The 27,522-nt window shown below is 40.5% G+C and overlaps 1 protein-coding gene across 4 annotated transcripts in view; it reads right to left on the reverse strand.

Annotated features, from left to right (window-relative positions):
• The window catches only part of DPF3 (double PHD fingers 3), a 1,486,280-nt gene that overhangs the window by 218,060 nt on the left and 1,240,698 nt on the right, over positions 1 to 27,522 (reverse strand). The window contains exon 12 of one of the 4 annotated variants that reach the window (XM_044074666.1): positions 24,038 to 25,974. The exons of the other annotated variants lie outside the window; for them this stretch is intronic. Coding sequence (XP_043930601.1) covers positions 25,972 to 25,974 — 3 coding nt within the window. The 3' untranslated portion in view covers positions 24,038 to 25,971. Of the gene's footprint in view, positions 1 to 24,037; positions 25,975 to 27,522 lie in introns of those variants that run through there. 4 annotated transcript variants of the gene reach the window in all.

The following is a 27,522-nucleotide window of genomic DNA, read 5'->3' on the forward strand; positions in this document are numbered from 1 at the left end:
AGTGGGGATCAGGAAATGTACCCTTACCCTCACTGTAGTGCGATCTCGGAGTTAGTATATATAAGTAGGAGGGTATGGGGGGGTGCAGGGGGCTTGCCCCCCTGCAAACATTATTGTTAGTTGTGGGCAGATGTGAGCATTTCAGCAAAGTTGATATTCGACATTGCTGAAATGCTCCGTTCAATATTTCGGTTGCTTGGTGTTTTGATTTCTGACAATATTTGTCAAAAATCATTGCGTTCATCTAAATGACGTTCGCAAATATGATAGTTAACCACAAAAAACTGAGTGAATTGAAACAGAAGAAAAAAGATGACGATGATGCAGAAATTACTAATAGCTGTGTACCTGGTTTGTATTTTAAAATGACTGGGGTTTAATTGTAGTGCACCAGAGGTAAAACCAAGGAAAAGAATAAGTATCAGACTATTATAAGCAAGCACTGGGATGTAAATAAGAGGCGGGGAAATGGGAGTGGTTATGGTGCTATAAATGTAGAAAGGGGTGTGCTGGTTGGGGATTTGGAGGCAGAAAAAGTGCAAAGCAGGCCACACCTTCCTTGTCAGCATCAGTATGTCAAGCTGTACGTACACAGACATGCACTACAGTCAAGCAAAACTCTGCAGTTTGTGCTGCTAAGCAGAAAAAAGTACGACAAGTTGATGGCAGGGGTCTCAGGAGTGATCATAGGTGAGGACCTGCTTCCTCTTGTAGAAGAAACTGACTAGGTCACACAAGGGCTGATCATCAAGGACATCCTTCCACAATACAACATTGAAGATGACTTGACTGAGCTCCTCCTTAGCAGGAGAGCGTGACTTGGCCCTGTCAACCTACACAGCACAGGCATGTTCTACAGGCATCTCTTGCTGTAGTATCAACTTAGAATTTCAGAGAGTCATGTGGTACCTCACTATGGAAGGCAGAGACACAGTCTCAGACAATTTTCAGCTGGTCATCCTTGAACCCAGACTTAGACGGATGAAAGTTTTTCCAACACCTGAATTAGAACCTGGAGAAGTGAATCAGACAGTTGGGGACTTGAGCCCCATTATAGTAGAGGAAGGGACCTTAATGCCCACCCTGCACAATGCTATAAACACTCTTGCATGTGGCAGTGTAATGAGGGGTGGAACGTATACTGGACTAGAGAGATCACTTTGTGGTCTGCTGTAAGAAAGAAACCAGTCCAGTATGGAGCGTATAGAGGGTCTGCCTCTTTAGGAGCTGAGAGAACAGCATTTGAGTGCTCCCAGGCTTTTAATATGGCATCTCTGATGACAGGATCCACACACAGAATGACCCAAGACTCTTCCTTCTTCCCAAATAACATTAGAAACTTCTAGGAAGTATATGTCATGAAATATATATATATATATATATATATATATATATATATATATATATATATATATATATATATACATACATATACATATATATATATATATATATACATATATATATATATATATATATATATATATATATATATATATATATATATATATATATATATATATATATATATATATATATATATATATATATATATATATATATATATATATATATATATATATATATATATATATATATATATATATATATATATATATATATATATATATATAGATAAATATATATACGGAGTGTGGGCCATAGACAAGTTCATGGTGGACTTTACCAGTCACAGAGTTTCTCTAAAGGAGAGATCATATGGTGCACAGCTATAGGAATGGGTAGCCAGATTCATTATCTTTATATGTCTCAGAAATAAAGGCCTATAAATCCAATGATTCCTCCTATTATATATATATAGAGAGAGAGAGACGGAGAGAGGAAGAAACTGTCCCACAACCAACTCCAGAAATGCTTGCCTACACCCAATAATTGTAGCGTTTAGCATACAAGTGCTCATTCAGTGATGAGGATGTGTGTGTGTTATGGATTCAATGGAGGCAACAGCTAGCTGCACTAGTCCCATTGCTAGCATGAAGCCATGTTCTGTAAGGGTGTGCTCCTGTACCTATGAGGGTAGGCCCCTTCAGACTTCTACCTTGGACACTGGCACAATAAAAAGGTGGCTTTGCTAGATGCAATGTGAAGTCTAGGAAGAAGAGTTCTGGACAGTGTGTGCCCACCAAACTCTGGTCAAGAGACTCGAGGGACCACTCTTGGGAAAGAAGCCTAATGCCAGTGTGGTATGGCTATTCACTCTGGGGACAGACAGTGCTAGCACAATGAAAACTACCACAAGGCAATTGCTGGGTGGTGAACCTCCTACATGACCTTCATCTACTGCTGGGTGGTGAACCTCTTACATGACCTTCATCATCTACCAAAGCAGAACATAGTTTCAAACTTGAAGACTCAATACGCCCATTGACAGCTGGGCTGTTTAAGAGAGAGATCCGACTCTAAAGGGTATGACTGCTGTCCATATTCTACTTCCTTTATTTTTTTACGGCTGGAGCTGCATAAGGGGAACCTTCCAACCTTCCCACACTGGACATGCTCAAAACCATGGTCATTTTCCAAGCACAGTAAGACAGGAAAAACGCTGTTCCCTTCTGGGATTTACAGCAGCACTGCATTTTGTTGTTCTGTCCCCAGCTACACAAGCAATATAATATGGGCTGTGGATTATAACTTCACTGCTGCATGAACACACTGATGGTTTAGATGTTTATAAAGCACTAAATAATGGAACGTTTCCCTAATAAACATCTGGATCAAGATACACATTGCCTACAAGTTCTCTTCTGATTGCACAAAGTGGCAGGCTCAAGGGCTGGGCATAAACTTCTAGTGCAGTATATGACATCATGAGGTACAGTTGTGGTGGGGCACATGCTCCTGTAAAAGTGTTGCAGAGAACATCCACCACAGAGGATCTTCAATGTCAAATCTTTTTGTTGTGTGTGTGTGGGGGGGGGGGGTCCTCCATAGCACAATTTACCTGATAAGCATCACTAAGATTATCACATACTAGAAGAGATTCCTGTATGTGGTGATCTCAGACAGAAAGGGTGGTTTCACCTCTTGTTTTGATAAGGTTGCACCTTCATCATGTCTGGATTAGCATGTCTAAAATTCATGTGGCCAACCTCCAGAGCTGTGCAGGGATGACCCAGGAGACCACAGTTGGACTAGCAGCTCAGGCAACTGACAGAGCTGATAAATGGATTGGCTTGACCATTCTTAAAGAGGAACAAAGTTAGTGTGGCGAGATCTTTCACTCATCCCTGATGGAAGCCAGAGATTGAAACAATCACTGGGCTGGGATGCCAGAGCTGTCTGAGGAGGCATAACTGTTTTAGGGCCTAGGGCAGATTCATCCTCTTGGCTATGTCTCACTGTCTACCTAGCCTACAGTAGTAGGATCAGAATGCTGGGGAAGGTATGGCCCAAAGTAAAAGAGCGTAATCCACAGTATGACAGCCCCTCAGCTGATCCTGTTCCACTCTTGGCATATATCCCCAACTACTCCATCCCTGACTTATTCCTCACAGCTTGTTTAATCCCACAGTGTGTTATTAATCTCAAAATTCATCCATGATCTTTCAACTCAGCCAACATAATCCACTTTCCTAAAATCCCACACCATTTTGCATGTCTACCTCCTCCAGACCCCACAGTGGCAAAACACTGGTGGCTAATGGTGCTTCAACGTTAATGTCTATGGCCGTCCCTGCAGTAGTTAGGACCACATATATAATTCTTTCCTTTTTAGTACAGGCTTGCATTAGCTGGATGAAACTTTCATGAACCAAGACCTCAGTCAGCTCCTCTTTCCCTGTACATCCTGGAGTTTGGTAGCTCCCAATCTACTCCTGGCAGATTCAGATTCACCGTGAATATCATAACCCCTTCCTCCTTCCCATCTTATTGGTTCTCTCCTCCAGCCTCTCTTCCTCATCCGTTGGTGTGCCTAGGGGGATGTCAGACTGCATCAATGTATAAGCTTTCCTTCTTTCTTGTACTTTAACTAGCAGGATACTTAGCCTAGGTTCAGACTCTGTTTGCTTCCCCTACTCCTTGTCTTGATTTGCTCTCTTTCCTCTTTGACTTTACATTTGATGCCCTTCTTTACAAAGAGTGAACTCTTCTTGCTACTTGTTCCGTGAAACCAGCAATTTCTGCTTTCTCTTCCTACAACACTGCTTGCAGTTACACAGTTTTCTGTGGCTAGAACTTCCTGTGAGTAGGCAAAATGGTGGAACTGGTGCTGACTGAGGGAGGAGAGGAGGAATCCTTACACTTAAGTGAATTCTTTAAGGAGGAAACTAAAAAGTGATGTTCTAGAAGAACATTGTTTTGCCTTTGGATAATTATGACGGATTTGAAGCTGAAGCTCAGAAAAATGTTTTATGGGAAGATGAATTTGACTTAGTTGTGGTGAAAAATGCAGATGTTTCTGGCTGAGAATTAGGTCCCAGTGGTACCCATGTTTCTGCACCAGTGTCTAGTATATCAAATGGAATTTCAGGTGGCAGATCAGAAGCTAAGACATTGCCTCAAGCAGTATGAGGCAAAAAGACAGGAGTCACATTAAATCATTACCAGATACAATAATCTGGCAAAGTAAATGTTCCACGTCAATCAGAATATATATTAATTGCCAATATTAACATATGTTTGTTGTTTTTACAAGACTTTCTAGAAGACCCAATGCTATTAATTCAAACTGAAGGTGAGAGCAACAATTGATGCTTTTTATTTTTTAAGCATGAATCATGTTATTTGCATTATTGCATTTCACTGCCTAAATGGATTTTAAGCATTTGAAGAAGTACCTTGAACGAGAAAGCTTAGTTTTGTGATTTATTTCAGGCATACAGTGTTCCTCAGCACCTTTTTCCTTCTATTTTACTTTTGAGCACATGAATAGATAAAACTATGACAGCTACGTTTCTTTTTAATAATGTTCTTAAATACCCTAGGCATACATTAAATATCTAAGGCTTACGGAACGGGGAACACAAAGTATATTTGAAGATAAAATGTAAAGAGGACGTGCTGCATTTTGCCTAACAGGTAAGCTTTCAGTTCTGACAGGACAGCCTTTTTTATGCTAGCCAGTCTGAGTTCTGCTTTTACTGTAAAAGCAGGGTCATGTTAAAAGTTACTAGACAAGTTGCAGTGTGGTGAAGAAAGTCATGACAGGATGACAGGGATCAGTGTAAAAAACATGAGGTGCTTACTCAGTACAGAAGTCATGACTTCAAGTACTGTTTAAAAACTGAATGCAAAAAGTATGTTGAAGCAGAGCTTAATTAGACTGTTCTTATACAGATGCAGAATGCAGGTCATAAATGAGAGAACAGAAAAGGGGATGCGCCAGAGGGGAAAAAGTGAATGCAAGTTGGTTTCCAAATTACGGGATGGCACTAACACCCTCTTACAAAGTAAAAAATGCAGAGTGACAGCATGACAGAGACAAATAAATGAAACTCAGTCCAGACTTATTTGGGAATATAAATTTAATACCGTGCAAAAAAATGTTGAAAGTGAACACACTGATTCTGCAGCCCTAGAACAGAAAAAAGAGGAAGAATAAAATGAAAATTATATCAATATTAACGATGTTAAATCTCTTGACAGAATGTAAGAACATGTAGGGTTACTGTTTAGATTAAGCCTTTACAGTTTTCCTTTGCAAGATGCTCATTAAACATGCAAGAAGTAAGATGAAAAGAAATGAGACAAGATAAAGTTACACAAGTAGGGGGGGATGGACAGATGATCTGTGATGCTGATACATCTGAAAGGCTGGAACTAGGTGATGCTGAAAACATATTGTCAGTGTAAAGGCAGAACAACTGTTGATAATCAATATCAATAAAGAATCGCATTTCTCAATGAGAGTAGTTTGTTTAAATAACCCTCATTCTAGGCAGCATAATTTTTGTAATGTGCAAAGCTGCTAAACCCATCTAGTTTGTTAAGAAAAATACTGCGTTGGTGGGAATTTAAACTGTTCTAGATGGAGAAAACAAAAACATTTAGCTGATCTGAAAAAACCTAAACAATCAAAAACACCGAACTGAATTTATTACAAAATCCTAAAGATGTAACAATTTAATAAGAAAATTGATTCCTGCATTGATATTGAAATTATACTTACAGAAGGTATATACATTCAGAAATAATAGATCTTACAAGGTTTACAGATTGCAAAATGATATATGCAAAATGTGTGGGGTAAGAAGTTTGGAGAGAATAAATATTAAATTCAGTGCTTCTTTCTCTCTTACAAAATTTTGTTTAAACAGTATATCTAATTTTCTTCGTGAAAATAAATTGTCCGGAATTATGACTGAGCAGGAATCTGAATTGATAACCAGGACATTTGACTTTTACTGCACAGAATGCCCAAGCAGATGAACAAAATTAAATACAATGCTTAAGATAAACATAAAATTATATTGTATTAATGGTATGACAAGAAAAGATGATGCGGTGAATGAAAGTGCAAAATTGCTGAACTTACAGGATTGCAGAATTGTTTGTTTGTGTCTTTTGGCTTTTCCTGGTTAGAGGTCACCACCGCCACAGCGGAACTCCATTCCGCTAATGACTGGTAGTTGATTTTTACATGCCGAGTTACCAGCCCTAATGCACAACCTTCAACGAAGGTACGCCCATTCACGCATGTCTCCACGCAGATGACGCTCTAGCTGAGAATCGAACCGGACAGCGTCTTACTGTGAGGCGACAACGCTACCGCAGCACCACCACTGCGGGATAAATTACAGGATTGCAGAATACTGTAAGAAAACATTTGCCTCACATAAAATGAGAAGTATACATTGTGCAAGAAAAAAAGATGATGAAAGAGAAGTTTTTCAATTCATATTTTCATAAAACTGTGACTGCTGTAATTCTTGCAGTATGTAAAATATATACAACATAAAATGCAAAAAAAAATACTCATTTTAACACTGCTTTCAGTGAATATGCAGTGGAAGACTCAATTTTCCATTACATTCTTTCTATATTACTTTGTATCTCTACTGTATCCACATTATGCTTATACTACCAGATATTTCTGTATTACTTTGTATCTCTACTGTATCCACCTTTGTTTACCTACCATTTATCATTTCTATATTACTTTGTATCTTTGCTGTATCCACCTTTATGCTCGTACTACCATATATCATGCCTATATTACTTTGCATCGCTACAGTAACCATATTTATGTTTATACTACCACTCTTTTTTTACTATTATCATATTTCCCTGCGTTACTATTGGACATTGATGTTAGTAGCATTTTCTTATGCTTGAAATGATTTTTATTTTGGAACTTTTCTCCCCAGGCCTCTGCTGAAAAGGGGTTTATGTCCAGTTAGACCTAACAGGTAAACAAATGTGAATGAATAAATACATAAATAATAAATACACATAAGGGCAGACAGTGAAACTAACTCTGACTTTCATCTTAAAGAAATGAATTACCTTATATGGGCACTAGTTTGCTGAACTCAATTTCCCCCAGGAATAGTATCATCCATATTTGAAGTAAAAACAGGAAATGAAGAACCTGGAAGTCTTATGCTGAGAAAGGCTATTAGCTACGGGTCGGCTATGGTCTTTTAGAGAGTGCACAGTGAACTGCATTCTTGAACTAGACCTCAAACTAAATTCCATATACCTGTAGAACTTATACAACTTGCTATTTGGGCTTTAAGACAGAATTCAGTACATTTCTTCAGTGAAATATCTAGATAAAATGTTCATTAGAGTTTTTATTTATGCAATTTGTCTACTTAAATACATTTTGCATTTTTTTGTGCAAGTTTATAGCAGCTTATATTTTTCATTTCACCAAGCACAGTGCTTAATTTTATCCATTTCAAGTAAATAATTTTATTCTTCAATTTTAAATACTTACAAGCTGGTAATTTATTTATTAACTAAAGTTATGACTACTGATCTAGTAACTAACTGTTGACTTATGCCTTCTGGAGAGTTACTTCTCATGCTACAGCTACCACAAAAAACTACAGGTTTACTTTAAGGGTACACAATAACTATTTTCCTTGGTGTGCCAGAGTGGTCCAGCTGGTGGTATTGGCATAAAGACAGGGAAGCAAGTCCTGGTACTCTAGAGCTATCAATAGCCTCCTCCTAGAAAATATTAGGTGTGCATTTGTATGTGAACAGAAGTAGATATCAATCTGGCCTTTATCCAACACAACTAAGATAGTAAGAAAATCATTCTTTCTCATCCAATTTACAGGTAAGGGTATGGCATCTAGGTCCAAAGAAGTTATAGTACAATTCCACTTACCCCTTATCAGACCCATCATGGAGTATAATGTTCCATTTGACATGCACCTTATCCAGACACTTGCAACAGTTGGAATGCCCACAAATGTTTCTCACCAGGAGAATTCAGGGCATGAATACCCTGTCCTACACTGATCACCTAAATACTCTGTCTCTGTATTCAGTTTCCTACAAGTTTCTGAAAGGGAATCTTTGTTTGGCTTACAGGGCTTCCTCATATCTAGACCTGTTGGAAAGGTTGCACATGCGCAAAACAAATCACACCAAAACACTAGATTCAGGAATCAGAACCTCACTTGTGGCAAACAGAATGTGCTGGAGAGACAGATGTGTCCTGAACTATCCCTGTGCTATGGAATAGGCTCCTCTCATCCATGTAAAACAGACTTCATCCCTAACCCTAGTCAAATGAAACCCTGACAACAAGATGGAAAATCATAAATTTACCTCCAATCTGGTCCCCTGGACCCTTATGAACAGAGGATTTCAATAAAGAAAATTATAATCCTAACATTGCCCCACACATCCCTGAGTTACCTCCCTACTAACATGTAGGCTCCCACGTACTGATGCCAGTGACACTCAGGAATAAGCTTGTAAGAGCCATAGTGGTCGACAGCCTAGTGACAGCCTATGAACCTATGCAAAATATTGTTAAAGTTTCAAATACTGTTAGGAAAACTGCACTGGATAGCACTTGGCTTATCCTGATGCAGGAGGTAAAAACCTTGGCAGGAAGTCATTACAACTCTCATATGAAGCTGTACAGTGTAAAATCTTATTTGGGTGTGACTATTACCCCAAACAGCTGTATGTACCCACATGCTCTTAAGACCAATCATCCATTGCATATTATAAACTGAGATCCCACCTATCTGAGTTGGTGGTAGTTTTGGCAGATAAAAAGATCTAATTTAATTTATCAAGAAAAAGTAGGTGGAAGTTCCTCAATCAACTGTCTCTAGTCAGTGTGAATAACTACGTTGGGTGTTCCCTGAAAAGAGGCTGCCAGCCTAGTGGGACTAACCCAGCCAACAAAATAAATAATTCGATTGTCAGCAGTGCTGCTTATGAGATCATATTCCTTGTCATATATAACTGGTGGTGGTGGGTAGGATTTATATGCTCATTCATTATATATGTGATCTCGGCAGTACAGATTGAAATCGATACCTCTGCAGGTGAAATGCCAAAAATGTTCATTAAGAGTGATTGTCTGACATGAGTATGTTGTAGAAGAATGAATTCTAGACAGAGTTACAATGGCAGAGGTATGGGAGGTTATTAAGGAAATGGATAATGAGAAGGGTTATGGGTATGGGAGTTTATTAAGGAAACGGATAATGGGAAGGGTTATGGGTATGGGAGTTTAAGGAAATGGATAATGGGAAGGGTTATGGGTATGGGAGATTATTAAGGAAACGGATAATGGGAAGGGTTATGGGTATGGGAGTTTAAGGAAATGGATAATGGGAAGGGTTATGGGTATGGGAGTTTAAGGAAATGGATAATGGGAAGGGTTATGGGTATGGGAGTTTAAGGAAATGGATAATGGGAAGGGTTATGGGTATGGGAGATTATTAAGAAACGGATAATGGGAAGGGTCATGAGTGAGATGATTTGTTCTAGGAATATGTTTGTGGCCTTTAATTAAAGATAATTTGGGGGAACCTTTTGGTATACTTTAAGTGAAAAAGCTGTTGATTTTTTATGCTGAGTGACTTTGTTATTTAATTAAAGATGGGGAATCTGCAGAAAATACATAACTGGAGATACATTTGTTTCATAAACATGGATCTAAAAAATCAGCAGGAAACATAACTGGAGAGCTAAAGAAGGGAAGGGGGCATATTATAGCATGCTTTTCTAACAAATCAAATAATGTTAACAACGGGTGGTCATTGAGAAATGTAAATGAATTGTCCCATCTGGGAATTCTCAGGACTGAGGGTTACTAGGCCTCTGCTTAGCTTTTGTTTGCCATGTCCTCCCTTACCCTTGCTTAATCTGTTCTTCTTCTGCTTGGGGTAAAAAGTCTTCTTCTGCTTGGGGTACAAAGGCCATAACTTTGCTGTGTAGTTTCTGCTGGACATAGGTGCCTGGGAATGAAAAAGCAGCTTGACACACTATAAAAATCTTACCTTTTTCAATTAGTTTCTTGAAGACACCTTCACCAGGGGATGTGTCAATCTCCACCTTCACATGATCTGTCAGGAGCAGAGTCCTCAAAAGCCATGCATGTGCCTTAATAACTGACCCAATTGCTGCTGTCATAGATGATATATACACTGCACTGTGACATTTCTTGGCATGCCTGGTGTCCTCGGCTGAAATGTCACACATTTCTAGCAACTCTTGTTTCAGATCCTTGATCAATCTCCTCAGCTTTTGACCTTACACTCTCTAGCAGGATTGACTGGCAATTAAACATACTGGTCTTGTTGTTTAAAAGATTTGTTGTAGCAGAGATATATACCTTTCTCCACAGATCACTCAAACATTCTACTCTTTCTCTGTCATTGGCAATAGGGTTCCCGAATGTAGCCAAAGATGATCCCTTGAAGGAGTTAAGGGATATCACAGCTGCATCAGCCAAAGGATTCTTGCAAAAGAATGCACATGAACCCTGCACCTAGAATCAGACTTCCTAGTAACAAAGGGGAGGGAGTCTGGTTTCAAAGACATATTAGCACATGCATTCTCAAGAGCATCAATAATATTATTAACTGGAGAAGCCGCCAGTGTTCTAGGTTTAAGCAGGCCCATAAAGGTTCTACATCTGAGCTGTCCCTGAAATTGGAACTACTCCATTATTTCATGAAGGGTGTCTCCAAAGGAGATATCCTGTGGAGATAATGCAGAGATAGGCTGTCCTCAGTATTTGAGTCCTAGACAGAAGGAAAATGCAGCTGGCCAACATATGCCAGCACATCTTCCCCAGACTCTGGGTATTAGAATTCTCTACTGGCAAAGGCACCATTGTTCTTCTTTTAGATGGGACCCCTGACTCTTCTGAAATTTATGAAGTTGGCTGTTTGGACTAAAAAAAAAACTCAAAGTCCTGAGTCAATTGAAAAAGCTATTGTGAAGAAGCCTACAAAGCAGAAGGAAGTGAGATGACTCCTGCACTAAACTGAAATAAGGTATCTAGACAGCAGGCACCACTATTGCCTTTGGTGATTCTGTGCCTCATCTTCTCTGGGGAAACAGCTTGGGGGCCCTCACTTCAAGGGTAGGTGAGTGAGTGACAAAGCCTGCCATCCAATATCTAGGAAACTTATCATGAACAGAAACAGGGTGTAAATAACAGACTGAGTGCTGGGAGCTGAGGCCCTCAGTGTCTACAGAGACAGCTTATGTCTCAATATATTCAGTCTGGGAGGACATGCTGTCAGGAAAAAGTGTGGAAGTCTACAACATGGTCACTCTAAACGCCTTTGTTAAAACCAACACTGAAGGCAATGGCAGCGAGTTCTATGCCACTAGATAACAGAGAAATGAGTGGCATCTAATGGACTGTTCAGAATCCTACATACCTGTCCTGATGCCATCTTAACAGAAAAGTGGCACAGACTTGCTCTTGAGTTGTGAACTCTGGGTGATGTACAGCTTTCATCTTGATTCTCCTCAGGATGAACCTGGCACAAGACATACTTCCATGCTGCATCTTGTACTGAGGCAAAAATAACACATTAGGAATAAAATCCTTAAAAAGGATTGGCTTCAAACAGAAAGTTCCAAGAATGGGTACCATGGAGGCATCCAGTCAGTTTCATGTCCATTCATAGGTGAGATGCACAATTACCTACCCCTTTAGACAACTATGACTCCCGAGGTCACAGTGAGTTCTAGACTTGGAAATAGGCCTCAGGATGAGGGTGGCTGGCTGTGGCATCAATGTAGTCCCCAGGGGTGTCTTCCCTTACTATAGCTAGAGGGATTTCACCCCCTCTCTCTCCCCCATAACCAGAGCTCTGAGCCCATGTGTCAGATGACAGGGCCTGCAAAGTGGTTCTGGACCCAACTGTTGCCCAGCTTGTTGTGGCTCACTAGGATGTGTAGGGAGGATAAAGACATGGTGGCATCCAGAGGGGTTGCACCAGATGACTCTGGTCTATGTGTCATTGGGATAGGAGGCTGTGAATGTTCCTCACCTGTGCCAACAATCTCAAGCTGGGGTGGGGAGTCCGAAACATCTGGAAATGTTGTTGGCCTCCCTGACTTTCTCCTTCAAACACTTCCCCTTGCATTTCTTCAGGAAGTCAACTTGGGCACTGGTGGACCCCATAGCATGTGTAGACCTAAAACTGCCTTCCCTAAGAAAAGTACTGAGCAAGTGAGCCCTGTGTTTAACATTCCTGACATTAAACAAGCACAAAACCAGCAACCACACATGTCGTGCTCCAAGACTAGGCAGAACAGATAATAGGAATGGTAGCCCCTGTGCAGAATTTTTTTTCTACACTGAAGGGATTAATTTTAACTGGCATTAATCAACAATCAGAATTAAGACGGACAATAAGGTTACTCAACATGGTACTTAAATTGAACTCTCTGATCTCAGGGCTGCCCAGCAGACTGACAATGCAAATTAACTCTGTGCACTGGACTGACATGGCAAGAAAAAAATGAATATGGCACTAGCTGCTGACTCCTTTATACTACTGACACACTGAAGTTGGATAGGGAGGTTGTCCACTTGCTGAGTGATGGTGAAATTCTCTAGTATTCAGACTCAGTACTATCTCCTGGGAAGATAACCACACCTACAAATTATAATAGTGATAACACTCTCCTAAGAACAGACTCAGTTGTATGGGACTTGGGATCTCAGGTTAAGAGCAACCTAAACTTTGATCATCATGTGTCCATGGTAGTGAGAAAATCCTCCTGCGAGGTGCAACTTATAAGGGCATGGCATCCAAATCTAAGGAGATCATAATGCCACTAGACACAGCCCTCACTAGACCAATAATAGAGCACAAAGCACTCTTCAGTATGTACCTGACCAGGAATTTATAACAGCTAGAGTGGCCACAGAGGTTCCTCACTAAAAAAATATAGGATGTAAATAACATGTCCTATGAGGACCACCTTAAAGCCCTTTCCCTGTACTCAGTCCCCTATGGACTACTGAGGGACAATCTATACCTAATCTACAAGGCATTCTGAGATCCCCCTGATGGAGCTGCTACAAACTCGCAAAACAAGCAACACTAGAATTACCAGAAATAGGTTCATAGGCTCATAGGTAGGTACTAGGCTATCTGCCCGAGGGCATTTATAAGCCTAGCCAGAGTGTGCCAGCTTTCGCCGCCCCATTGACTAACAGCCTCTGTCAAGAAAAGCCAATTAAGTGATCCCAGGGGTGTATTTTCTGTTACCCATCCACTCGTCAAGGTTTCTCTTGAAGAGTGTTAGTGAGGGGTTCTGCCTAATGTAGTTAGGAATTTTGTTCCAAAGCATGGGGACAGGAATCTATCCCTCCAGCATGTTCTATGTATTGTTGTGGTGAGGTTTTAGCTCACTAGAGCGAGTGGCTCGCAGTGACTTGGATTTCTTTAGGTGGAGCATGTCCATCAATTCTAAGTTGGACATGGCTTTGTAAGTCAGGCACAGATCACCTCTGAGTAAGTGATATGCCACTGAGTACAGACGGAGTTTTTCCAGTCGGGCTGCATAGGGCATATGTTTGAGGCCTGTAATCCTCTTGGTGAGTTTCTTTTGTGGTCTTTAAAGCTGTTGGAAGTGTCTTGTGAAGTACATCCCAAATGGGGCATTGTACTCTATGATGGGTCTGATGAGTGACAAGCAGCGGGGCACTATAACCTCTTTATTTGTAGATGTGAACCCTTTAATAATTAGATGGGCTACATAGAAGGATTTCCTAACTACTTTGGCAATATGATTGTCAAAGGAGAGATTACTATCTACCTGGGTCCCCAGATCTCTTATTATCTCTTCTGTATTAAGAGAGCTGCCACCTATGTGGCAATTCATGGGTGTTTTGTTTTTCCCAAACGGGATGACTATGCATTTTTTGGCATTTAGCTTGAGACCATGACTCTGACACCAGATGTCCATCTCAAGTAAGGCCCTTTTGGAGAATGTCCGTGTCAGCTGGAGAGTCAATTATGGCTCACAGTTTGCAGTCATCGGGGAACTTGGTTAGCCATAGTCCTCCTGTGTTTGCCTAGACTTCTGAGAAGTATATGCTGAATAGCAGGTTTCCCAGGACCTAGCCTTGTGAGACACGACTTGTGACTGGTTTAGAGTCGGACCTGGAGCCCGCTATTCTTGCTGTGTGAGTTCTGTCTGTAAGCCAGTTGACAACCCATCTCATGACATAGGGGTTTATGTTCAGGCTGGTGAGTTTTTCTATAATTCCCAAGTGGGGAATGGAGTAAAAAGCCTTGGCAAGGTCAAGGGAGGCTGTGTGAACCACCTTCCCCTCATCTATGACCTTGGTGACTGTCTCGAAGAAGTCAACCAGGTTTAGTAGGCATGATCTGCCTTTAAAGCCGAACTGGGTCTGGTCAAGTGTTTGGAGGTTCCCAATGTCTTTGCTAATGAGTTCCACGATGATGCGCTCAATAGCCTTGCAGACCAGGCTAGTCAGGTTTATAGTTACCAGGGTCAGTTGTGGCCCCTCCTTTGTGGAGCAGAATAACTATTGCTGTGCGCCATTCTATGGGCACGTAGCCTGTGGAGAGGCTGAGGTTGAACAGTGTGTTTAGGTGGGGGGGTTAGTTTGTTCTGTAGTTCATGCAAGACGCAACCTGGGACACCATCTGGCCCCACTGATGCTGTGCTTTTGGCTTTTGAAAGGGCTGTTTTCACCTGTGCCTCTGTGATTTCCGGGACACTACACTTTTCCGGTATTGTTGTGGGCCCTCTTGGGGGTGAAGTTTGCACTGAATGTGCCAGGATGTTGGCAATATCAGTAGATTCAGTATATTTTGTGCTATTTTGCACTAGCTCAGATCACATCTGTGAGTTGCCACTTAGATTCTTGACATAGCTAAAGAAGGCTTTGTGGTTACCTTTTGAATCCTTGACTATTTTTATTTCGACGTTAGCCTTGGATAATTTTATGAGAGACCTTAGTTTCTTACTGATACTGATCAGGGATCTAGACCCTATCTGCCACAAATGAAACATGCTGGAGGGCAAGCCAAGTATCTCAGAGATTACCCCTTCTCTGGAATAGACTCCCCATACATGTAAAGCAAAATTCTTCTCTAAGCAATTTGGATCAGTGGATAGGAAATTGTAAATTCACACCCCTGGCTTGTCGCCTGTGTACATTTTGGACAAGGGCAGCTTGTAGATGCCTTAAGGCACAGGAATATATCAAAGCCATTCTAGTTCATGGGTATTGACAATTGGGAATTAGGGGAATGGCTAGGCTTAAAAAAGCTCTAGGGCTGTTAGCCCAGTAACTCCTGTGATCCTGTAACAATGATTACAATGACTATCACTGTTATGCACATTAAGAGGAAATCAGGGGATCCAGCCAGCTGTGGTGATACACAGAAATAATGCTCGGCTATGACCTAGGCAACCCAAGTTTGATTAGCTTCTCAAACATCTGCTGGAGCTGGTCTGAGGAGCCTATCTAAAGGCAGGAGGAGGACAGACTGGAATCGTAAATGGCAGAATTCTTCCAGTAGGGGCAGTGATGCAAAGGGGAGATAATAGAGTGCATTGTTGTGCACCAAGCTACATGCAGCAGCCTGCAGCATAAGGTACACAAAAGTATTCACTCACATGGGGAAGGCATAATAGCCCCTGCAGTCATATGGATCACATGTCTCCCCCCCAGTGAAGGGGTTAGGGCATAGAAGCACACTCAAAACACAAAAACAACCTTCATGGCTGCCAAGATGTTAGTGGCAGCACAAAAAAACAAACCTCGTGGCTACCTAAATGATGGCCCCCTTTGGACATCTCTTTCCAAAACAGTTCTGGTAAACCTCCACCTTGTGGGCATGAATACGCTCAACTCTAGTTGTGGGAGAGGCTTGAAGGTCAGCAGACATGCGAGCAAAAAAAAAAAAAGACCAAGAGAAAAAGTAAGTTTAAGATCCAACAGGCATGCATATGTCAGCAAGCCCTATGCAAAGGGACTCAAGATTGTAGCAGCCATGTGAGAGAACACAGTACAGCATATTCAAGTTTAATACTTACTTTTGACAGCTTTCCAAAGATATATCCTGGGACATGGCACAGCTGATAGGGCAAAGATCAGCATAGGTGATGCTAGTTTTTACTTAGAATTTCTGGCTAATAAGGTAGATGGTGAACTACAGATTCAAACAATGTGGATCTTGAAGGCTGTAAGTTTAAGAAATAAGGGATACAAAGAGAGTTGGCCCTTATCAGACCCATAATGGTGTAAAATGCCCCCTTCAGCATGCACCTGACTAGGCATATGCAACATTTAGAATGCCCACAGAGGTTCCTCACCAAAATAATCCAAGGTATTAAGACACTGTCCTATACAGATCACCTTAGAGGCCTGTCTCTTTACTCTGTCTCCTACAGGATGTTGAGATGCTATCTGTGCTTAGCATGCAAGGTATCCTTTGATCCAGCTCTGAGGAAGCTTTTGACATCTGCAAAATGAACAGCACCAGATACACCAGATCCAGGGATTTAAACTTTACTTTTGACATAAATTGAACATGCTTGCAAGACTGATGTGCGTCTCAAAGGAATCCCATTCTCTGGAAAAAGCTCCCCATCCATGTGAAGAAGAGTCTATTCACTAACTCCATTCAAATGCAACCTTGACCATTGGATGGGAAATCATAAATTCATCCTGGGGCTGGTCCCCAAGTCTCCTACAGACAGAAGCTAACAGTAAACCTTCTCTAACACATTCTCCCCACATAACTTTTTAACAAAACCCCTAACTAAAATGCACACCCAATTTAGACACACATGTTACACTAGAACGGAATTGGATTGGGTTACACGGCTAGGCTTATAAAGGCCCTGGAGGTCATTAGCCTAGTATGTACCTAAGAATGTTTCAGACAGATCTATGAACAAGGCCCTAGTTAACCTAAACAAAGCAAAACTGCAGTACTGATGAAGTAGTAAAATACATACCATAATGGTATATTTTCTGTGATGTGCAACTGAAGCTGATGGGAGATAAATTTGAGCGTGTAGATAAGTGAAAATCCCAAAACAATTATTAATGTCAACAGAAGTAGAGAGATAAGTATAGACTGTTAAATGTCCAGAAAATTAGATGAGGTAAAAGTAAAGCTACACATAAAAAGAATAAAGAATTTGGTGCTTTCAAGTTTTAAGCCAGTAAGTCTGCTCTTGGCCAGAAGATTTGATTTGCATTTGTTGAGTGTCTTGAGACACTTCACCTCCTGAAAAAGGGGTTCTTTTAGTCCAAAACTTAATCACCTGTACTGTAAAATTATTTTGATCCAGTAAAAACTACCAGTTTCACAATGACGTGCATAGTTACAAATTCAGTGACTAACCAATTCACCAACCACAACTGGACAGGGATTCAACATGACAAAACATTAAATACAAGCATTTTTGCAGGATGGTAAGCCCCCTAAATCCCAACTTAACGGCTACACCAAAACAAAGAAAAGGGAAATCTGGGAAAAATGAACTGTTGTCAGTAGACATTTACAAACTGCAGCAACAGTGACTTGCAATGGAAATCAGAGATCTGGGAGTTTAACATCAGCCATTTAAACTTGATCAGACAGACCCTCATCCAGTTTGCACTTAAATAGGTGTAGAGAAGCCCTCCACTGAATGTCTTGATGTGATTATTTATAATAATTAGGTAGTGGAGGAAGCAATCCCAGGAAAAGATGGGGACATACGTAAGTATGAGGTGTAGAGACAGAAGAAAAAAATCTGAAGAGTATTGTCACCTTATAGATATAAAAGCAGCCAATGTCATCAAACAAGATGCCGGGGATGTCAAAAGGCTGAAGGCTGACATCTGCCAGTAATATTAAAGACATTTCTGCAGATATATATTTACATCATCTAATTTCCAAAAAAAAAGTTGGCTCTGTTTTCAAATTAATAACATCAAGAAAAGAAGTCATGTCAGCATTCTTCATTTCATTAGTTAGTAGGTTAGAAATCAACGCATCTATATTGGCCCCTTCCAAAGAGGAAAACAAAGACTAAGCACTGTTCTCTGGTATGATCCTCGGCTGGGGTGCCTTCTGTGTGGAGTCTGCATGTCCTCCCTGTGGTCGCGTGGGTTTCCTCTGGGTGCTCCGGTTTTCTCCCACATCCCAAAGACATGCTATAGGTGGATTGGACACTCTAAATTGGCCCTAGGTGTGTGTGTGTGTGTGTGTGTGTGTGTGTGTGTGTGTGTGTGTGTGTGTGTGTGTCTTCTGTAGAAGGTTGGGTGCTGGGCTGGCAACTTGACACTGTAAAACTCCACTGCCAATCACGAGTGGACAGGTGATCCGCTGTGGCAACCCCTAACCAGGAAAAGCTGAAAGAAGAAGAAGATTTAAAGCATTTTGGGGTGACTTTCTTTCTCACCGAAGCTGGTTTACACAACTAAACCAGACTTAAATGGTGACTATGGATGAAAGTCTAAACTGAATAGAATCAGCTGACACTTCAAGAATCTTGAATCTACCTTAGTTTCTTAATCAATTAAAGTTTTGGATTAGTTGGCTAGCCTTTACAAAGTGTTAATAACCTGGCCTTAGATTGTAATTTGCCTCTAGCTTTTTAGTTTCAGTTTTAGGTAGCACAGTCTCTAACTACACTGTGGTGTTAAGGGGGAAGGGGGACTTGGTTAAAGGAATGAGTTTAATGTTTTATTGCTCTTGACAGAACCACCCTCTGCAACTACTGCCTTGCTCCAAACAACCTGATTATATATAATAAGGGATGTTTTTGATGCTTTTCATTACGCTCAACTAGGCTCGCTTGCGTGTTTCAATAAAGGATATTCCATTTTTAACTCAGCTGTGGACTAAGTACTATTTTCTATTTGATTACTCTGTAGCACGTATTTTACAGTTATATTTTACAGTTCGATTTTTAAGTGAACTAAGTGCACAAGTGCGTGACATAATTCAAGAAGTGAACATCACACCCTCTACAATGCAAAGTTTCTTCTTGTTTGTTTTTTTAATCTACCTTACTTTATCACACTTGGGTTTACTGAAAGAGTTAAGTTAAAGGATGCTTTACCAAATAAAAGCTCAGAAAGCATAAAAATTACACGAGAATTAGGAAATACACAACATGGTAACTTTGTGCAAACAACATATACTTAATATACAGGCCATTTAGTCTGTGCAGTCTAATTATGCCTGAAGGATCTGAAGGAAACAAAATCAGGCAAAGTTTACAAATGGACACTGATGACATAATGAAAAAAAAGAGAACTAAGATTAAGAATTTTTCTGAGTGATAAACGAGGCTGAATTTAACACTGAATAGTTGTCTAAAGTCGACATGGATGTTGTGAACTCAGCAGTGGTATAGCAAAACAGTCTGTTGCCACTGTTAAAACAACCATTTGCCACTCTTACACTGTCTACAAGTGGTCACAACTACTTCATGACCAAGTGCAAACTGTTAAACTTTTTAAGTAACAGTTTTACAATTTAAAAACTGTCATTAAGTGACTTGTGCTCACGTAAAAGACAGCTTGCAGACTATCGATAGCTCCTGATTTTTTAAATGTTTACCTCTTAAAAAAAACAGGATTGACAGTTTACAAGTCATCTATTAAGAGACTGCAATTATGATTAGTTAATGATAGTTTGCAAGCTGTCAGACTTTTTTCACCACTCTTGTGACCCCTACAAGTTGGCACCCAAAACAAATGCATTATCTGCCCAACAACTGATACAACCATAGCACTCAAGCATCAACTACAAGATGTTAAGGTTGGAAGGTACACAGATCAAAGTGACTCTGCAAGGCTGCAAGCAAGTTTACACTGAAGTCAGCTACTGTCATAGTAAGCGGCTTGCCAACATAAGAAGGAATTGTATTTATAAAGTTAAGGACTTCTTTAATGGAAGCTACTTTAGTTAAGTTACAATTATGAAAAATCCCCTTGAATGCTAACCAGCATCTAAAATAGCGGGGGTTAGAAATGACATTGTACTTAAGCTGTTTGGCCACAGGAAAGGCAGTGCTACCATCGATGTGCTAACTGGGTTTATCGTTCCTAAACGGGTGAAGCTGCCTAAGCAGAGCAGGAGTAAGGAGGGAAAACTCTGGCTATGACCACGATTCTTTAAGAAGCCTGTGGAAAAAAGCTCCTAGGATGCTAATTAACCTAACTAAAGGGAATTAAAATGTATAAAAAATATATACAATAAATACATTCATGAAAGTAGTACTATAAAGCTAAACATAAACAAACAATTTGGACGTAGGACAATCTTACAACACATTCTACAGTATGTGCAGCAACATCTAGCAATACTTTTTAACTGCCTAAAGTAGACTTCGTAGATCAAACTGATGACACCATACCAAAGGATAGCTGGTTCAAACAGTGCCCTGGGCCAGCACTATGGACCAGCATCCCTCCTCCTCAGTTCTTCAAGGAACAGCCAAAAAAGGATGTTCTTTCTACTGTCACACCAACCAGGTCACCAGATGAATGGCACACCCTCCCCAACCCTTTCTGCCCCAGCTGTTCAGGTCACATTTCTGTGCCATGGCCCCAACCATCCTTCAACATCTTCTATTAAAACAAAAATATAGTAATAATAATTTCTTCTTATAAGCTGTACCAAACTGTATGCTACAAATGTAGTTAACAGTTGCTAGAGTTTATACCCTGCATGCACACATCACTATGGTGCTCATGTTTGATTTAAAAAAATAAAAATTCTTCTTTTTAAACTGTAGCAAACTGCTTGATACAAATGCAGTAAACAATTGCTACAGTTTATACCCTGCTTGCACAGATCACTACAGTGCTAAGGTTTAGTTTAAAAAAACAAAATTTAAAATTTTTAACCTGTAGCAAACTGCCTGCTACAGCACTCAGGTTTGACCACAAATGCAATACCGGCTTTTAACAGCTGGTATTGCATTAAAGAGACACTGGGATTGGCTGATCATGCCCCTCCAGTATACTTTGCGCCTGGAGCAGTTCTCCTTCTGACCCCATCCTAGCTAAACTACTGACACCAATTATGGTAAATAAAGCTCTCGACACATCTGTTAAACTATCATAAATGTTTTCTCTTATCAGCCTCTCATGTCCCTACACACTCCTCCAGTTTTTACAACTTCTCTCCCTCTCCTTATTAGTAACACTGAAGGATCCGTTCTCTACTGTCTACTACAGTCACAATGCAATGCACTACAAGAATATTCTAAGTCTACCACATGAAAACATTTGTTCAATTACTATGATGTGTGTAAACCCACATGTATACCTCTTACCTGATTACAATGAGAATAAATTAAACTACAAGATGCAGAACATTGTACATAACATGTGAGCTGGTGTACAGTGTGGCAGAGTGAGGTTATAGGTTAGTGGGTGTATAGTGTGCCAGAGTAAGGTTATGTGGGTAGTTGGTGTATAGTGTGGTAGAGTGTGATTACGTGGTTAGTTGGTGTATAGTGTGGCAAAGAGAGTTTATAATGTTAGTTGGTGTATAGTGTGGCACAGTGACGTTATGCGGTTAGCTGGCGTATAGTGTGGCAGAGCGAGGTTATAGGTTAGCGGGTGTATAGTGTGGCAGAGTGAGGTTATGCGGTTAGTAGGTGTACAGTGTGGCAGACTGAGGTTATGCGGTTAGTTGATGTATAGTGTGGTAGAGAGAGGTTATACGACTAGTTGGTGTAGAGTGGACATAGTGAGGTTATGCGGTTAGTTGGTGTACAGTGTGGCATAGTGATGTTATACGGTTAGTTGGTGTACAGTGTGGCATAGTGATGTTATACGGTTAGTTGGTGTACAGTGTGGCATAGTGATGTTATACGGTTAGTTGGTGTATAGTGTGGTAGAATGAGTTTATATGGCTAGTTGGTGTATAGGGTGGCAGAATGAGGTTATATGGTTAGTTGGTGTAAGTGTGGCAGAGTGAGGTTATGCGGTTAGTTTGTGTATAGTGTGGCAGATTGAGGTTATGCGGTTATTTGGTGTATAGGGTGGCAGAGTGAGGTTATGCGATTAGTTGGTTGTGTAGTGTGGCAGAGTGAGTTTATAAGGTTAGTTGGTATGTAATGTGGCAGAGTGAGGTTATAAGGTTAGTTGGCGTATAGTGTGGCAGAGTGAGGTTATGCAATTAGTTGGTGTATAGTGGCAGATGAAGATGAAGAATAGAAAGGCTGTTGGTCCAGATGACATACCTGTGGAAGCATGGAGGTGTTTAGGTGAAATGGCAGTGGAGTTTTTAACTAGATTGTTTAATGAAATCTTGTAAAGTGAGAGGATGCCTGAGGGATGGAGAAAAAGTGTTTTGGTACCAATTTTTAAAAATAAGGGTGATATACAGAGCTGTAGTAACTACAGAGGTATTAAATTGATCAGTCACAGGACAAAGTTATGGGAAAGAGTAGTGGAAGCTAGGTTAAGAAGGGAGGCGATGATTAGTGATCAGCAGTATGGTGTCATGCCAGGAAACAGCACTACAGATGTGATGTTTGCTCTGAGAGCGTTGATGGAGAAGTACAGAGAAGGTCAGAAGGAGTTGCATTGTGTCTTTGTGGACTTAGAGAAAGCATATGACAGGGTGCCTAGAGATGGGTTGTGGTATTGTATGAAGAAGGTGGGAGCATCAGAGAAGTATGTAAGACTGGTACAGGATATGTACGAGGGTAATGCGACAGCGGTGAGGTCTGCAGTGGGAGTGACGGATGCGTTTAAGGTGGAGGTGGGATTACATCAAGGATCAGCTCTTAGCCCTTTCTTATTTGCAATGGTGATGGACAGGTTGACAGATGAGATCAGACAGGAGTCCCCGTGGACTACGATATTTGCAGATGACATTGTGATCTGTAGTGAGAGTAGGGAACAGGTGGAGGACTCCCTGGAGAGGTGGAGATACGCTCTAGAGAGAAGAGGAATGAAGGTCAGCAGGACTAAGATAGAATATATGTGTGTGAATGAGAGGGAGGATAGAGGAATGGTGAGGATGCAGGGAGTAGAGGTGGCGAAGGTGGATGAGTTTAAATACTTGGGATCAACAGTTCAGAGTAATGGTGAGTGTGGAAGAGAGGTGAAGAAGAGAGTACAGGCAGGATGGAGTGGGTGGAGATGAGTGTCAGGAGTGATTTGTGACAGATGAATACAAATAAGAGTGAAAGGGAAGGCCTACAAGAGAGTAGTGAGACCAGCTATGTTATATGGGTTGGAGACAGTGGCATTGACAAAAAGGCATTGACAAAAAGGCAGGAGTCAGAGCTGGACATAGAGATAAAGATGTTAAGATTTGCACTGGGTATGAAGAGGGTGGACAGGATTAGGGATAAGTATATTAGAGGGTCATCCCAGGTTTGTAGGTTTGGAGACAAAGCCAGAGAGGCAAGATTACGTTGGTTTGGACATGTGCTGAGGAAGGATGCAGAGTATATTGGGAAAAAGATGCTAAGGATGAAACTGCCAGGTAACAGGAAAAGAGGACGGCCTAAGATAATATTTATGGATGTGGTGAGAGAGGACATGTAGGTGGTTGGTGTGACAGAGCAAGATGCAGAGGACAGAGAGAAATGGAAACAGATGATCTGCTGTGGCAACCCCTGATGGGAGCAGCCGAAAGAAGAAGAAGATAGTGGCAGAATGAGGTTATGGGATTAGTTGGTGTATAATGCGGCAGAGTGAGGTTATATAGTTAGTTGGTGTACAGTGTGGCAGACTGCGGTTAGCTGGTGTACCATGTGGCAATGTGCAGCTACACAGTTAGTTGGTACATAATGTGGCAAAGTGAGGTTATGCGGTTAGTTGGTGTACAGTGTGGCAGACTGAGGCCAGGCGGTTACTTGTATAGTGTGGCTGACTGGCGTTATATGGTTGATTAGCAGATATTGGTTCAGGAGGATGAAGCACAGCCCTTACTGTGTGAATAGGTGACGAGAAAGTCAGACAGCAAGTCTCACAGGTAAATCAAAATATTTGGCACCTTTTACAAATGGTACTCAAGATGGAAAGCTCCCAAAAATAAATCATGTACTCAGCTTCTATAGCTAAGAAAGAAGAGTTATCTAGTCTAATGGGGTGGCAGCTATAATAATAACTATCAATGCATGGTCTGTAAGTAGGTTAAAAGTACAATGGCAAAGTAAAATAACTGCTATTAGCCTGGTATCTTGTATTTTATGTTTGTGACTGAATAGGAAGTTTATTTTTTTAACATATGGACCAAGAACAACCCCCTGCCTAATAAAAGTGCCTTTTTTCTGTGGTGACTAGGGAACACTATCTGCTTAAGAGTCATGCACTTTGTAAATAGTGAACCCAGGAATCAAACTTAGGACTACTATATTAATACTGTTAGCAGATCATAGACTTAACACTCTACAATAAGCTGCTAGACTGAACTAAATTCAATAAATAAAGATAACAGGAAATCGAAACTGCAGCTTGGCAATATTACAGCAAAGCAACATGTATTAATTAGTCAAAATAATTAGCAATTATCTGTAACAAACAAATTAACACATGCAAATCATCAGCAATAAACAAGAAATGTGGATACTGTATGTGGGTAACCACAGTAAAATAGCAGAATCAAAGAAAAACATATATGCAAACAGCACAAAAAAGGTTTAGTTCAGAAACAATAGGTGGGTAACTGTAACACATCAAAATCTGCCTTCCTTTGAAAAGCATTTAATCAAGAACAGAAACTTAGTTAGCAAATACTGAGCAAAGAAATGACAAACCATACAGTTATATGAAGATGCAGAACACAGTTAGGCATATTAATGTCACAACCTGGTAATTAGAACACTCTTATAAAACTTAATGTAACGTTTATTAATGTCCCAGTTCAAAATTTAGTCCAGTGTTAAATGTCATGGGAGCCACCAGAGGAACTGTGTGTGTTCTCTGTGAGACAGGAATGGGAGAGCCATATAGTACTGAGTTAACACCCACAAGTGGTGAAACGCTTGAGCAGAATATAGACCATCAGCATTTTAAGCTGAAATGTTTAAAGTAAATAAGCAATCTCACCAACAGTTAGTGACCCTGGCATCTTGGTGTTGAAGAAGAAATTTGGTGCCCAGAAGACTACAAGCAAATGTTTGCAGAAAAAAACTCCCTGGAATCCACCTGTAGTTCTAGTAGGTTGAAGAAAAAGTAGAGGGTCCAGATCTTAGGAAAATCAGACAGCAGCAATGATTAGCACAGAAAGAAGCATCTGTATAAGGTAGCCGACCCTACTGTTGAAATTCCCACTGCAGAGGGGTCTCGGACTGAATAATACACCTGACCAATCAGCAAGGATTTCATTGGTCAGCAGATGTCATCATCCAATCATGCTGGAGGTGCTTATAATGGTAGAGCTGGTAAGGAATAGGGAGATGAAAATTGTTCAGGTGATCTGTCTTAATATCCTGTTAGACTGGCATCAGGTAGGTTGGTGGTACAGGTATGTAAGCAAACACTTCAAAGCAGCTCCGGGTAGCCTCAGGGAAGGTCACTCACACAGTTCAGCGTAATCACTTGAAGAAAAAAAAAAGAGGAAGGAAGAACTCCCGAGTAATAAATATCACTGCAGTTGTTAAATTACTGTAAATACAGAGTTCTCAATACAATTAAACAAGTACTCTAGACGTTACATTAAAATACAAGTCAGTATCAGTCACCCTACTGTAAAGGAGCTGAAAACTATGGAAAAATAGGGAGAGTGACTGCAAGTAGGTGTGATCTTATGGTCACCAGAGTTTAGGTATTAATGAGACAATGGCATAGACAGCAACAGATGACATGGTAACTGCAGCTTATGATGGAGATGAACCCATGTGATGGAATGTAGGAATACAACTTCTTGTAAAAATAAAAGTGCGCTGCTGTTATAAAACAGCCATGTATGTTTTGCATCATGCAACAGTACAGGAACAGCTGAACAAAAGAACAGGAAAGCTACCACTAAAGTACTGACAGTGGGGCGAAAACTAGGATGTGCTTTGGTAAAGATGGATGAAGCCCTGACTATATACATCCTACACAACTCTGTTCAGTTATAGGTCTGAGTGCTGAGGGAATCAGACAGGGAAGGAAAAATAAGTGGCTGAAAGTCTACTCATTTCTTCATCAGGAGGGACTGTGGAGATCCTGGTTTGCAAGGAATATTAACAGTGGACTGCAGTCTGCTCCTCAGGTGCGTTTTCTCAGAGGATACAGGGCTGGAAACTATATGAGGATAGAGTTAATGGGATTAATTTATGGCTGCATCCTGAACAGACAAATACTTTCCTCATGTATGCCCCTTGCTTTATTCTGAGGGGGATACATGCCTGGTGCATGTCACTAAAAATAAAGTGAGGGCCAGCCAATGAAAAAAAATAAATAATAAAAGCCATCCTGAACAGCAGCCTAGCATTGTTTGATCTATTTGGGCAGACACTGGCTACGATCAGATGGGACAACAGAAGTGTAGGATGTGATACATGATAGAGTGGGGAGACCCAAACAAAAGTAAAAAAAACAAGTAAATGAAAGGATAAAAACAAACATCTAAAAAAGATAGGACAGTGTAAACCTCTCCGTTGGTGAGACAAAAATACCAAGATACATCCAGCAGTGGAGGATGGAATGAAGAGTCAAGGGAAAAGAGCTCTTAACGTTTACATCCAGAATTTGGAGCAATGTAAAAATTAAGGAAAATATCCCAAGTTAGGGACACATTTTAAAATTTGGCACTATTATCTTAGAAAGTCTCAAAATTATTTCCAACTTTAGGGAGCACAGAATAAAAATTTGAGAAAATATTAAAGGTGTTGCTTCAAAATAGGGACATTTGAGAAGTCTGTAAGAAAAGATTTTAAAGACTGAGAAAGTTGACAGGAAAGCAGCATTTGAGTTTTAATGCAAAATACAGCAATGGGTCCATGACAACTCTTATGTGATGTATGATCTGGGGGGGGGGTGCAGAACTGATGGAAAACAAAGCTGGAAAAGAATACAAGGGTGCTATCACACCACCAAGAGCAGTGTGAGAGGGCAGCAGCAACAAATATAGCTGGGGTGTGTACTAAAGGGGTTAAATT

This window comes from Protopterus annectens, chromosome 6.part0 (assembly GCF_019279795.1).
Source record: "Protopterus annectens isolate FY-2018-M chromosome 6.part0, PAN1.0, whole genome shotgun sequence".
Lineage (NCBI taxonomy): Eukaryota > Metazoa > Chordata > Ceratodontiformes > Protopteridae > Protopterus > Protopterus annectens.